This window comes from Limanda limanda, chromosome 11 (assembly GCF_963576545.1).
Source record: "Limanda limanda chromosome 11, fLimLim1.1, whole genome shotgun sequence".
Lineage (NCBI taxonomy): Eukaryota > Metazoa > Chordata > Actinopteri > Pleuronectiformes > Pleuronectidae > Limanda > Limanda limanda.
This window is the reverse complement of record NC_083646.1, coordinates 8843182-8858220: the sequence shown is the minus strand read 5'-3', so window position 1 is coordinate 8858220 and position 15039 is coordinate 8843182. Positions and strand designations below refer to the sequence as shown.

Here is a 15039-nt window from a genome sequence, read left to right as displayed (position 1 = left end):
AGGCCACAGTGAATTAATTTATTTCTTATTCAACCAGTATTAGTTAGGATGAAAAGAAAGCAAAACATCCTTTCATTCTCTTCTTCTGAAGAAACATTACAAAGCCAGCCTATTAAACACTGACGGCCATGCTGGAAAATAACAGCTTCCTTAGCAACACTTTTATACCGTTGCGTATTAGATGAGCTTGACCTCTGCCTGCACTGCAACATTTCCTCAGAATTGATGTTCGGAGCGCGGCTTCATTTGCTCGGGGAACGTAAATGGATTGATTTAAAACACTGGCAGCTTGTATCCATTCACCGATCCTGCTTAATGCCACGCTAATTAAAACCTGCCACAATAATACTCCTTAGCTAGAAGTTTAGCTGCCTGCTGTGTATTATATTAACATTATACTTAACCCTAGGTCTGTGCACTATTTGATCAATATAGTTGACTATTGTGTGTAAAACCTTTCTGTCTATATTATTACATATCCTTGACAATGACCTCAATGCCCTCGTGCTATAGCTGCAGTGTGGTACTCAAAGGAACAGCACCCCCGCTCTGAGATCATGGAGAGCACAAACAAAAAGACACTACATCACCGCTGAGACCCTTGAACCAGCTTAACACTGCGGGAGAATTTGAAGAGAGAAACCATTGAGTGAAAGAAAGACAGATGGGGGCGTAAAAAAGAACAAGGAATAAGAAAAAAAAGGCAATGTGAGGAGAACCAGTACAGCAATCAACAGTTTACAAGAGCACGTCTGATTTAAGAATAAAAAGACAGGCAGGCAGGGTGCTGCATGGACAGTCAAACTGAAAACACTGTCTGCATTCGTGAATACGTTTGTGTGCTTGGAACCAAATCACCAGGTGTGCTCGTCTGTTTGTCTGCTATGTGCTAGAGAAGCTCATGAAAAAGGAGGCCACAGAGAGAACATGGCATTTAAAAAGCAAAGAGCATCAGCAGCCGAGTCGCTGCAGCAAATAAGTTTGGAAACTCCAAAAGGTCTCCACCGTCTCCGGAGTGTGCTGTGGTGTTGATGCATATGCAAATGTGTGTTTGAGTGCATGCACACAAGCCAATGGGCGTGTGCTCTGCGCATGTTTCTGCACATTTCTGTTAGGCGGCCGGTGATTAAGTCATCATTTGGGATCAACCTGCTTTATAATTACCAATGGTTTATGTTTGTTTTTAATTTTCCCCATAAGCTCATAAATCGCTATCCCCACAGTACAACTCAAATCCATTTCCATGGTAAATAAGCATCGGCTATGACTGCGTATACAACTAGTGGTGCCACAAAACTCAATATCCCCCCCCCCTAATGCAGTCGGAAGTTGGATGTAAAAATGATTTAGCACAGTTAAGTTAAACAAATTGTTGTTTTATAGGAGTAAGAACTTTGCCGTCGTAAAAGTTTTTGGGTTGACATTGGTTTGTCTATACTAATCAAATTTTAAAATTGTATTTTACCTTATTTGTTGAAATGTGCAAATATCCAGGGTCACATTATCTCAAATATATCCCAGTGACGTATTAACCAGATTCACATCTTAGCCGACATCACCTCTAATTTTGAGATATTACCTTTATCTTCTGGTTGCTTTCGCAGACTCAAACCTAATTCATTAAAATTCAAGCCTTTGGGTTTTTTTGCTGCACTTTTGGCAAGTTCCTGGCATTCAATATCCCCAGATCTTGTGCTGTTTGAGTTTAAACTCACCTTATATAAGAACAGCTTAGAGGTACCTGTCACGTTGGGCTTTTTTCACACTGAATAAAAGAAGAAGTACTTCATCCCTTAACAAATCAAGATGGATCAGTCATTCGAGTGGAAACTAGATGACTGAAACAGTAGAGAACTGCTCTGATACAAGGGGCGACAGATGGCAGCCATCTTGGCCCTTGGGAAGTGAAAAATAATCAAGAATGAAAGCACATTCCCCCACAGCTTTCTTTTATTAGTTTCTCTAGCAATAAAGTATGTTACTGTATATGCAGTCAAGCGGCGGCAGTGTCATGCTGTTTGTACTGCATTGCTCTCCAGAATGTAGGATCTATATTGCAGACACAAAAAACCACTTGTCGTCCGGGGCAACATGGTCCACAAAAGCTAAAAATTACTTTGGTACCGACCACTGAACCCCACTGGCCTCTGCAAGCTGCTCTGCGGTTCAATTCACTAGCATGGCCCAGCAGGTGGCAGTTGCTAGGAACCTCCATTTCTCCGCAACTGCGCGCAGTGCCCAAGGCCTGTGTGAAACTCATTGGGTATCACAGACTCCACTGCTGTTCCACTTCACTCTTCTGCAACAGCCAGGAAGGAAAGAGAGAGCCCTTCTGTGGTCCACGATAACATGATTTACCCAACAGATGGACACAGAGATAGGAACATGTCTGTGAACATGAGTTAAAGGGCCACTTCAATCTGCCGGTGCACTTTATTGGAAATGAGGCGAGGGGGGGGGTGTACCTCCTAACGGCCATAAGGTGAATCAGCAGTCATGCACTTAAATGCCCCTCCAGCCGCTCAAGGGAAAATGAATCCTGGGAGAGAATCAAACGCAGCTTTCCTTCAAGGTCGTTGGTGCGTGGCCACTTTTTTAAGTGGCCTTGCCAACTGTAACAATCTCTGCAGAAACAATCACAGCACCAATCCAATTTGGCCTGCCTTCTTTTCCTCTTTACTTCAGTGAAGACGGCTGCATAGCCTCACTTTTGTTTTACCCTGCTGAAAGCAGAGCATGAATTGATGACCTTATGAATCTCAAAAGAACCCAGCAAATCATTGCGGTAAATCTCGTCTCAGAACATTGAGCATGACCGCCGGCCTTTCCCCTCAATTTCTCCCTTTTCTTTCTTCTTGCTTCGTCTTTCCTTCTCTCAGTCATTCCTGCCTACAAGTGCGTGGTCGTCTTTGAGAGCAGCCAACTTTTCAAGGATTGTTTTCATGTGCTGCTGAATAATTGCCTCTAATTAATGGTTGTTTACTGTTTGCTAATGAAGTGGATGAAAGCTTACTGCTCCTGATGTTGAGGCCCTTGTCTCAGGACCGCAAAAGACAAAGAGGGGAAAAGAAAGATAAAGACAAGCTGCAGCGAGTGGAGGAGTGCATCAGTATAGAAGAAGCTGCACTTGAGTTTTTTCTCAGTCGCTATGTCAACAATCACTTGGCATCTGTCCAGAACGGAGCTGGAGTTTGATCTATTGGCAGCTGCTGTTATCACTTGATACTCGTTGAGAGATTGCATTCTGTTCTTCCATCGCATACTGTCTCCCTGAATGTGTGGTTTTGTCTAACATTTGCAAATATGTGTGATCACACAAAGCTGAAACCTGATAATCTGCTACTGACTCAATGTCTCCACACTCGCCAACATGATGGAGGAGATGATTGCATTTTTGAAAGCGTGTCATTATTGAGGTTTCTGTAACCACTGCGTCTGACAACTGCTTTATTCATGCCAGACATGGTCTTAGCTGAAATGAATTCACCACTCCAGACATTTTGAGAGTTTTCAAAGATAGAAAACTCTCCGGAGACCTCTCCAGCATTGTTGTGGCCGCTTCTCGTAATTTCCCTCTGATTTCCCAGTAGATAAGAGCACTGCTTTGCCTGGTAATGTTTTTTGCGTCCAACAATCTCATCAAAGCGAATCTTATCAATGGCGACGATACAAAGAAGGGATTCTGTACAAGTCTCTGGAACCGGAGCGCCATGCAGCATCGCTGGGAGTGGGAGGACTCGCCATGGGCTCGCTGGGAAAACAATATCAATACCTGCTGGTGTCTGCGAGTGTGTGTCAGCGTGTGTGCAATACTGTGACCTCATCGATCGCGGCGCCTCGTCTCTCTGGAGTGGTCACCTACACAGAGCTTGCCCCCTCTCCCTCTTTATCTCTATGTATCGCCATCCATCTCTCAGTCTCCCTTCACCCCCATCCTTTTCTTACAGCAGCACCCTGTGTTGGTCCCTCCTTCTTAATATCACCTTTCCTCAATTTTTTGGGCACTCTAAATCTGTCACTATTTGCAGCCATTGTTTGCCGTCTCTCTCTCTGTCTCTCGTTTTTTTTCTTTAAACATGTACAACCCCCCATTTTAGAGATGAAATCCTGCAATCATTCACTCGTTTGCTGGAGTGCTCTCTGCCTGACTTTCTCCTCCGATCCGCTCTTCCCTGCTCCACTGGTCTGTGACGCATGCCCCTGGCACTGTTCCCCCCCCCCCCCCCCCCATCGTTCTCTTCCTTCACTCCCTTATACACTGTGCAGCCAGCCATCTTTACCCCTCTCTCTTTCACTCTCCCTCTCTGACCTCATCAGTCCCTCGGTGCCCCCGCTAAGCCCGGTCACTCTTCATCAGCTGGCCCCCACTGGACACACAGACCTCCCAAGGGGTAAGGGGAAACGGGGTCTAGTTGGCAACCTCCGAGCCCCGGGCTTGACAGTTCCACCTGGGTTTAAGTCCAGCTAATCCTCCTCGGCCCTGGACCAGCACCTTATTAACAGCTTCCTCTTGTCTCTACATCAACATCATCATCTTCCAAATGGGATGTGCGTTGGCGGAAATCTGAACATTCAAGCTTTCCAATTTTAGGCACTTGCCCTTTTCAGTTCAATCAGCCTCTCTCGTCCAATCATGGCTGGTGAGGGCTCCGTCGCAGTGCCTGAATGGGGATAATCACCTTGGTTGCCAGCGTTACTGGAGGTCGCTGTCTGGCCATGTTAGCATAACGCCCTGCAGGAGTTGTGGAGACAGGTATCACAGCAGCAGGCGAGGGTGTTAAACAAGCCCAGGGATGAGCAGGCGGTATAAACATTTACTCTTTTGTCATGGAAACTGTGTCACCAGCAGTGAGGAATGCTCACCCCATGGCACCGGTATCTAAATGTTTTTTCAGACTCAGGATTCCATCTTTTTCCTCTGCGCCGACGTTCCCTGACCGAAACTCCACATCGACTGGCTTTAAACACAAGTACAACCTCGTTCCCCAGTAAAGACAATACACAGCAACCACCTTTGGGTGTATTGCCGAGAAGCGATGCAGCGGGAATCGGCGCTTTGTGATTTCACACTCCACTGGCAAAGACAAATGTGAGCGAGGGTCAGTGGCTGGAGAAAAGCTGCTGGCTCAGGGGACATCAGGTTGCAGTACGGGAAGCTGCACCCAAGGGGGGGGGGGGGGGGCGGCGTTTTGCTTCTGTACCAAGCCAATCGGATCAGATGCAGTTAGAGAACGCCTGATTGATTGGCAGGCTTCGCATGCCAGCAAAATGGAGGAGATGTCCTTGGCATCCTGTTCAGCATAAATACAAAAAAAAAAACTTCAGCAGCAAAGTTGGTGAAACGCCAGTTGTTCTCAGAGAGAGAGAGAGAGAGAGAGAGAGAGAGAGAGAGACACGTAAGGACGACATAGATCACCATTATGATAATCGCAAGTGGCTCTGTCTGGGGAATAGTAATGGGAGGGAGATGAGGTGGCAGTCATAAAGAGTGTTTCTACATTAGCACTGGCCTGATTAGACTGACAGAAAGTTTCACTAATGGACAATTAAACAAATGGTCAAACGAGATATAAGGCTTCAATTACCGATTGGCTCCTCTGCGTGAGCCTTTCAAGCATTGTGTCTCATGTATTCTGTTTCTAAATGAACCTCTCCACGAGGACAACACAACACACTGCTGCAGTAAACAGGAACCGACAAGGGATATGAGAGGGTTTAATGATGTATCCTTTCAGTGGAAACTTTTCCTCTTTCGCTCTATTTCCATTTAAGTCAGCGTTAAAAATAAAATCCTCCATGGACCTGGTCTATAATGCTGGAGGGGGGTTATTGAGATGTAATCACTGTATGAAACAACAGCAATTCAAAACAAGGAGTTATGGATTGCATTCCAGAGGAGATAATTATGGTAAAATACATCACCTGTACCTGAGCCGAAGGAACTTCTGAGTAATGGACCAATAAAAGCTCAGGGGAGAATAAAAAACCAGCCCACTCTAAGCTCCGTAACTCTTTCAGTCGTGACTTGCCCGAGAAGCCACACAGTCCAATTTGTTTATGGAGCTTATGCCGAGGCAGTTGCTCAGCTGAGATAGTGGGCCCCCCCTGTCAGGACCCTTTATGACTGCATCAGCTGATCAAACAGGGCTTCGCACCCCAGCAGCAGGCGGCATGATGGGCACGCCAGAGCTGTCTGCCAAGTTCAAGTTGTCCAATTATTTAGACCTGCAGCAAAAAAAAAGACTTAAAATAAAATAATGTAGCACTGAATCCCGATTGGGTGCCGGGCTCACGATTTACACCGTGAACCAGGAGATGTCGGGACACAGAGAGCAAGGATGGAAGGTCTCGCTCTTTTTTAATTAAATTGTCAACACGTTTATTTTATTTTTATTTTTGGGGTAAACCCATTTGCCCGCGATAAACCTTTGGCTCACGGTGGAGACTTTTTCTTCGCATTAGAGAACAAAGACATTGAAAGAGCAAGGCCAGCGCCATGGGGAAGAAAGTGAAAAAGGCAATCTTTGCCGTGGCGTGATGCAAACTGCACCTGACAAGCATCAAAAACTGCAATTGGAGTCAGAAAAACTCTTGCATGCACATTCCTATTCCCTTTTTTTTTTCAGGGAAACTCTAATATACTACGTAAGCTGTCCACAGACAAAGCGTGTGTGTGTTTGTGCATCTATGTAGCATAAGCGTGCTCATGTGCATCCATACTTAGTTGTGTAAACAGCGTTTTCCTGCGTGTTTGTGTTTACACGCCAGGCCTCCCTTCTGTGACTCACAGCGACATTGATTTATGCATGGCCTCTGTGTGTGTGTGTGTGTGTGTGTGTGTGTGTGTGTGTGTGTGTGTGTGTGTGTGTGTGTGTGTGTGTGTGTGTGTGTGTGTCTGCCTGCACACATACACCAGCTATAATTGCTATTCAAATCTCCTCCCACAACTACGTCCAACTGCTGCCGTTTTTCAACCGCCACAGCGCCAGCCAAGGTTCCGAACTGGGGAACAAGCTCAAACGGATGACTCTCATATAAACACACACATTCAAATAAACAAATGGAGGTGATTTAATGCACAGGGCGACAAGGCAGGTGGTAATGGAGGCATGAGAAGGCTGGAGGAGGAGGAGGAACTTAAGTGAGGGAGGGGGGGCGTGGTGGTCATTAAGGTTGGTCAGCAGAGATGGAGTTAACAACATTTGTTACTGTACGTGGAGTTTGGCCCACAGCTGCTGAGGATCAGCCACCCCCACAGAGCCATGCACTCAGCGCACAAACACATTGTGTGTGTGTGAGTAATTGTGTGTGTGTGTGTGTGTGTGTGTGTGTGTGTGTGTGTGTGTGTGCGTGTGTGTGTGTGTCCCTCAGGCCTGCCCGTCAGACACACTGTGAAGTCTCTCTGCTTTTCTTCTCCCACTCTTCTTCCTCTCCCTTGCTCTTTTTTCCGTCGTTCTTGTTCTCTCCATCTCTGCTGCTGTCTCTCTTTTCGTTGTGACAAAGGAGATCCACGCCATCATCAGAGCAGCCTCTCCATCTCTCCGTCCACTCATCCGTCAGTCCGCCCAATCAATCTGTCCATCTCTATCCTCCAATAATAACAACCACCATCCCCCCCCATATCCTCCCACTGTTTCTCCGTCTTCGGCTTTTTTTTTCCTCTCAATTGATTTTGACATTTTTTCGATTTGGAAGAAAAATGGAGACATTGTGATTTGTTATAATTTTTTGTTAAAAACACAAATCCATTTGTGCTATACGTGTTTAGAAACAAACCATCTTAGCACTCATTCCTCCTTTCCTCCTTTCTTCCATCCACTCTCTGGGGCTGCACCTCCTCTCCACCACCCACCCCCCCCCGGCCGCCTGTCTCTCCAGGCCCCTGTCAGTGGCTAGATTAATGGCAGTGATCAGTGCGCAGCCCCCAGCAGAGGTTGCCTGCAGCTCCGGCAAAACCCGGCACTGTGAGCAGCACGCAGGGCGATGAACACAGGCATCAGGCTCGTTTACATACAACACACAAGCTTCGTAAAGGAGCAGCGAGACACACACACACACACACACACACACACACACACACACACACACACACACACACACCTTAAACACAGTAGTTCACTTAAACCAACATAAAAACACCCACACAGCCATGCATATAAATGAAGCATACACCATTCCTGGAGGAGACATATAAATACACCAAACACACACACACACACAAAAGAGGAGAAATCAATACACAGGCCACGGTGAGGGTGGAATCAGTGCAGCCAGGAGAATGGATACAGGAGCAAAGTAGCCTTTCCTGGTGTGTATGACATCAAACCAGCACAGCAGAGGCCTCCTGTGTGACACTGGCACTTAACCCGTTCACTGCCTCGGGACAAGGTAAACAACCCCCCCCCCCCCCCCCCCAAGGAGCACAACAACAGTGCAACAACCACTGGAGCTGTGTGCACCTCCTCGTTTCCTTTCTCAGCCACTGGAGCTTTGGCTGGAGCTTTATCAGCTTTGTTATGAGTCTGCATCGCAATCCACACACACAGCAACACACACACACACAGCAACACACTGCACCGGGGCTATAAAGGTCGTTCAGAGTTACGATGGAGCCTGGACCAAATCCCAGTTGTTGTTATTTATTTTTTTTTGCAGAATGATGCCCTTTACACCAGGAGCATGCAGGAAACCAGTGTGTGACAGAAGGGATGCAGAGCTGTCCCAAGCTGAGATGCTCCAGTGGGGGTGGGTGAGGGGGTGGGGGGGGTAGCAGCAGAGCAACAAAGGCACTGCAGGTGCTGTTATGAGGGGAGCTGTGTATTAGATGGCCTGGTGTTATTGTATCTGATAAGGTGAGGTCTCTGAGGTCCGTTCAGTGGCTCAGCACCGCGGTGGAATATGAAAGCAGCGACACACACACACAGAGGCACACACACACACACACACACACACACACACACACACACACACACACACACACACACACACACACACACACCACTGGCTGAGCTCCTGCGCTTGGGCTCCACTGCGGGCATTTGTTATGAGCTCGCTGTCAGATTGTTTATGAACATGCGTGGATGTCCACTCACACACACACACACACACACAATAGCACAACACAAAAATCCATGACGCACAAGGGTCAAGAGAGCACGATAAGATTGCTGCGTGGGAGAAAAGTAAAAGCGAGTCCGAGCCCTTTCACTTTTGGTTTTATTCCAGTGGGGTTTTTTTTTTTCTTCGGGTCTTTCCAGGAGAAGTGATCCACACACATGACTCACACCCAAGTCGCTAAACGGATGCAGGCTCTGACTCTCTACTGGTGAATACTAATGGTGTGTGTCCGCATGCAGGACGGGGTTTTTTGTGATATTGAAATATATGCACATGTTGTTTTTTTGTTATCCCGTGGCGCGCTCCTGCTTCCTCCTCCTCTCCAAACCCAGCTCGGTCCGTTTTTACGCGTCATTCTGCGTCTATCCTGGAGGAGTTGTGACAACTTGCACAGACACAACAACACAACCGACAGACACAACAACACACCGACCACCTCTCAACACTCTTCCTCCGTGCACACCACACACATCCACAGCCGAGCCTTACCGGTGCGCGCCAGGCAGGAGACGGAGATGATGGCGAGCAGGACGCAGTAGTTCCACACGGTCGCTGGAGCCATCGCTGGTCCTCCCCCCCCCTCTCTGCGGGACGTCTTGCTCAGTATTCCTCTTGCTTTGCAGAAAACCAGAGTGACGGGAACCCGCAGGTCCACTCTCCGACAGCAGCTTCTCCTGGTGCGTGTGTGAGTGTGTGAGAGTGTGTGTGTGTGGGTGTGTGTGCGCACGCGTGCCACCGTGCTTGGACGCAACAGCAGGTGTTTACATAGTAAGGTTCCCTCTCTCTCTCTCTCTCTCTCTCTCTCTCTCTCTCTTGCTCTCTCTCTGGCGCACACACACACTTCCTGTCACTGCCGGGGATGTGACAGCTCGACCGGTTGTTCTTGAGCTTCCTTTACATTGGAAGTGTATTTAAAAAGCTCCGGAACGAGGCGGGTCCCCGTGCGTCATCCCAGCCAATAGCAGCGAGCTAGGAGCAGGTGGAGGGGGGGGTGCGGAGGAGAGAGAGGGGCCGGGCTTCATGGGGGGGGGGAAGCAGAGGAGCAGAGGAGCTGAAGAGCAAAGAGGGACACAGGGGGGGGCCCGCGCGTCTTCCAATTAATTGCACTCAATTCGCTGTAAACGTGATTGATAACCAACATTAATTTTCCCGACGCAAATAACCAATTTATTTCAAAACGCAGCCCCTCGGAGCGGAGAGGACACGTGGCACATTGATTAAGATGACGAAAGTGAAGCAGATGTTTATTGTGGGACGAGATGAACAATGTTGGAGTCGTTCATTGTGTGCATGGAGTCAATTGGAAACAGATTATGCAGATGAATCAGTGGTTTTTATTGTGTGTGTGCTGCTGATTCATTTGCATGTCGTGTGCACTCACCTTTTCCATATTCTATAAGGCTGACTTGTTGTGTCATCTTTCATGTTTTTACTCTATCACTTTTTTCTTTTTGTGGCTATTCTGGTGTTTATGCAGGAGATGTGGTGTCAGATCCTCTCCTCTGTGCAGCAGCAGCATCCTCAGGGTGTTTGGAGCTGCTTTGTCTCCAACAATATCCTCAGGACTCATCAAGGGGGGGCTGCACACACACACACCTGAATGTATCCAGTTAATTCACCGTCCACAATGATGCTAATGGTCCGCAACACAAACGTGTGCTCCGGATGAGCCAGTGTCTCTGCTCCTCTGTGGTCAGGGCCTATTACCTCCTTCTAAAGGGGCTCTTTAAATTTACCCTCATGCTGTGGCCATAGTTTGCCCATAATTGCGTTTTCTAGCCAGAGAGCGCTTCTCCATTATGAAAATTGTTTCTCTTTCCACATCTCTTTTTCCCCCCTCCCTCCCTCCCTCCCTAATCCAGTGTTTCACCACGGGCCTGTGAGCCTCAAGCATGTTTTTTTGTAACTGTGTCTTTGGCGCCCCCTTCAGGTCACATTGGGGCGTAGCACGTCACGGGTCTCCACTCTGCTTTGGCGACTCTCTCATCTGTCACAAATCCTCCAGGCGCTTTGGTCAGTTTGGTTCAAACAGTCAGAGGAGTTCAAACAGGCTGCAGGCATCAGAGAAGTCGCTTCGCATTAATATTAATATTTCTCTACCCTTCACTTGCACAAAGCTGCGTTTGAGCACTTGCCTCGTGTCTGACCTCATGGATCTGTGGGAAATCTGAACGTCTGCGGCCTGCTGCTAAACGAGTCTCTTTCCTGACACGTGTTTTAACCTTGTTGTTTCGACCAAAGTTATATGTCCCACCGAGGGTTGCAAAATTCCGGGAATATTCAAAGTTGGAAACTTTCCATGGGAATTAACGGGAATAAACTGGAAATGTTGTGGGTAATTTATACTAACTGTATTAACCTTGTCATATACAGACATAAATATAAACATTCTGTTTTGTCATAGGCTGATTTGAGCCCTGAGGAAACTTTGGGCACTTGACTATATGCTTCTGCATCGTTGTGTCATTCTTAACATAGGTCTTTGCACAGTATTTGCTAATGTACACAGCCTTTCCTTCTACATTGGATGGGGTGAAATGTCTCCACTCATGAGATAGTGCACGTGGCATTGTTCTGTAGAATAAGATGAGAAAAAAGTTTGTAAAAAACACTAATGCAATGCCAGAGATATAAATAGTTAGCCAAACAATTGGAATCGTCTGTGAAAATATTTTATAATTGATGGATAAATTAATGGAAATAGGCTAGATGAACAGATGAACAATCCTCAATCAGCATGCTAATATATTTTCACCCAGTAATATCATCGAAACTTATCTGACTAGTCCTGCACACTACAGCAGGCCTCAATAGCCCTGCTGTAGAGTGAAGGATGCTGGGAGTTATCTGTGCATGTGATGGAAGAATGCACAGTGTAGGGTTGAAATTCAACGTGCAGTGTGTGCTGCATTCCATACATCTTTAAAATAGAGTTTTGAATGATGTTTTTATTGCTCACATTTAATTGGCTTAGTTTTGTTTTTTTTTCAAAATTCCCAAAATTCCCGAGCTTAACTTCCCATGGAAATTTTCCGGAAAGTTTCCGGAAATTTACCGGAAACTTTCCGCCCCTTTGCAGCCCTAGTCCCACCTCTCATTCCCCCAGCTCCATCCCGCCCCATTATTACCCATCAGCCTCTCTGCTAGTGTTTGTTCCCCACTTGGCAGGGAGTCTCCCTCTTCCTTCGCACCAGATGCAGAATTGTCAGGAAGTAATGAGAGGGAAACACCTGCAAACTTTACCACTTCATTTCCCCACGTCTGACACAGCATATGCAGGATGAACACACGGAGGCAAGTAGCCATGACGAGAACAGCAGCGGGCGATGGCGAGCGTCTGGCACTCGAGGGCATTACTCAATGAGGTGTCATGTTTGGTAGAAGTCACCTCTCCATGTTGGTTGTGCTCACCGAGGGGTCGACTCCGGCCCCCCCGACAGGACCCGGCACAGCGCGGGCGGCTGCTCGGTATTCAGCGCGCGGCTCCTGCTTCGCCCTGAGCTGTTGCCCGGTGGTTTATCCGTGAGGAACTGTCAAGGTCAAGATGTCACTGTAAACTACACCTCTCCCCCCCCCCTCTCGACCGGAGCCTGGCACCTCAGGGACGTCTCCGCTGTGTGAAACTCCTGATACATAATCTTGTCTTTTTCAGCCCGACCGAATGAATGAAGCCCCCCGGACCAGAGCCCACTGGGGAGCGCGTGGCTTTTCACTCATGACTGACTCTCAAAGGCCAAAACAAAATGGTGCTCGCTGGCATTTGGCATGCAGCAGGGCATTTTTGAATTTACAACATTGTGTTTTTTTTCCCCTTCAGAGCGTGACTGTTTTTCTTTATTCTAAGTCTATTCTGGTCAGAGTCTCCCTCTCCATTCGCTGTCTTCAGACGAACTTAGCCCCGCCCACAACATTTGAGGTTGGGACGTTCGGTCTGGCATTGCTCCGTTGGGGAGAAACTATGGCCGAACAGAAACTTATCGGACCAATTGTCAGGGCGGGCTTTATACGATGATGGACAGATGATCAACAGTAACATTGGCATCGAGAATCGTGTTATTTTACTGGTATTGGCACAGACTACTGAATTTTTGGTATCGTGACACGCCTACTTACAAATGGTAAGAGAAAGTCTTGACTGTCTGACTTAGTAAATAACTCACAATGTCGCCTGACATACGTCACATACTACGTTGCTCTGATTGGTTGTAGGTCTATCCAATTGAGCGAAGAGGCATTTCTTTTCCTGGTCCGGTTGAAACACGCCCCATAATCACTGCTAGGGTTGCAAAGGGGCGGAAAGTTTCTGGTAAATTTCCGGAAACTTTCTGGAAACTTTCCATGGGAATATTAAGCTTGGGAATTTTGGGAATTTTGAAAAAAAGAAAAAAATGCAAATTAAATGCTGAGCAATAGAAACATCATTCAAAACTCTATTTTAAAGATGAATGGAATGCAGCACACGCTGCATGTTGAGTTTCAACCCTCCACTGTGCATTCTTCCATCACATGCACAGACAACTCCCAGCATCCTGCACACTACTATTTCCATTAATTTATCCATCAATTGTAAAATATGTTATTACAGACTATTCCAATTGTTTGGCTAACTATTTATATCTCTGGCATTGCATTAGTGTTTTTTTACAAACTTTTTTCTCATCTTATTCTGCAGAACAATGCCACGTGCACTATCTCATGTGTTGAGACATTTCACCCCATCCAATGTAGAAGGAAAGGCTGTGTACATTTGCAAATAATGTGCAAAGACCTATGTTAAGAATGACACAACGATGCAGAAGCATATAGTCAAGTGCCCAAAGTTTCCTCAGGGCTCAAATCAGCCTATGACACAACAAAATGTTTATATTTATGACTGTATATGACAAGATAAATACAGTTAGTATAAATTACCCACAACATTTCCAGTTTATGTTTCATGTTAATTCCTGTATATTCCCGTTAATTCCCGTTAATTCCCATGGAAAGTTTCCAACTTTGAATATTCCCGGAATTTTGCAACCCTAAACTCATATTCTGACTAGAATTCTGAGTATGACAACGTCAGGCTAAGAAGTTTGGAGAGTTGCACAAACAAAATTGGAGGAGTCTGTAAAATGCTCCACGAGGGACGGCTGCAGCCGAGGCGGCCCAAACAGAGGGGGGGGGGGGGGGCTTGAATAATCAGTTTAATAACATTATCCTGCCTGTGCTCCGTGGCGCATGCACCCGCTAATGGAGTGTCAGTGTTGAACTGCCACTTCGCCCGTTATTAACGACGGCCTACGGTCAACCACACACCGATAATAAAACCACATAAAACCCAACATAACTTCAGCAGACAAGCATAATGAAATCCTGGGCATTATGAGCACAGTTATGGTAATAAGTGACGGTGCTGTGGTGCTGGTCGTCGAGGGTTACAAGGCAACAGAGGAGAAAATTAAAAAAGATGAAGTTGTAAGCTATGACGACTTTTTTTCAGGGGGGGGGGGGGTCGGAACAGACTCAATCTAGTCCGGTAACAAAAGAGCTAGCGGGGGGGCTAACCATGTCCCGCAGTGAATGGACAAGGCTTCAAGGTTACCTGACTTTGCAATTATTCTCGTTTTGTGTAATCGTGTGAGACTTTTAGGTCATGTGCTTTTCTTTGTGCGCTGAACTGACTGAGAATGTGCTTATAGGCGGATGGGAGGTGGGTGGGGGGGGGGCACTGAGTTCAAGACATTGCTTTGGTGTGTGGTCCTACATACTGAAAGGGGGGGGGAAGGTTGGTAAACAAGCTGATGCAAGACGGAGATACACAGGAAGATGTGCGGCCAAGCGAGCAGGCAATGCGTGTCCGGCTCTCGCCACGTCGTCAATACACAGCAATCTCCTTTTTATCTCTAAAGTGGGAATAAAATCGATGGCACTCAGAGGAGG

The 15039-nt window shown here is 46.8% G+C and overlaps 1 protein-coding gene across 1 annotated transcript in view; it reads right to left on the bottom strand.

The window, feature by feature from the left end:
* The window catches only part of cadm4 (cell adhesion molecule 4), a 160174-nt gene extending 150407 nt beyond the window's left edge, over positions 1–9767 (bottom strand). Inside the window, exon 1 of the mRNA XM_061081630.1 lies at positions 9607–9767. Coding sequence (XP_060937613.1) covers positions 9607–9679 — 73 coding nt within the window. The 5' untranslated portion in view covers positions 9680–9767. The remainder of the gene's footprint in view (positions 1–9606) is intronic.
* Between the last annotated feature and the right edge of the window lie 5272 nt (positions 9768–15039).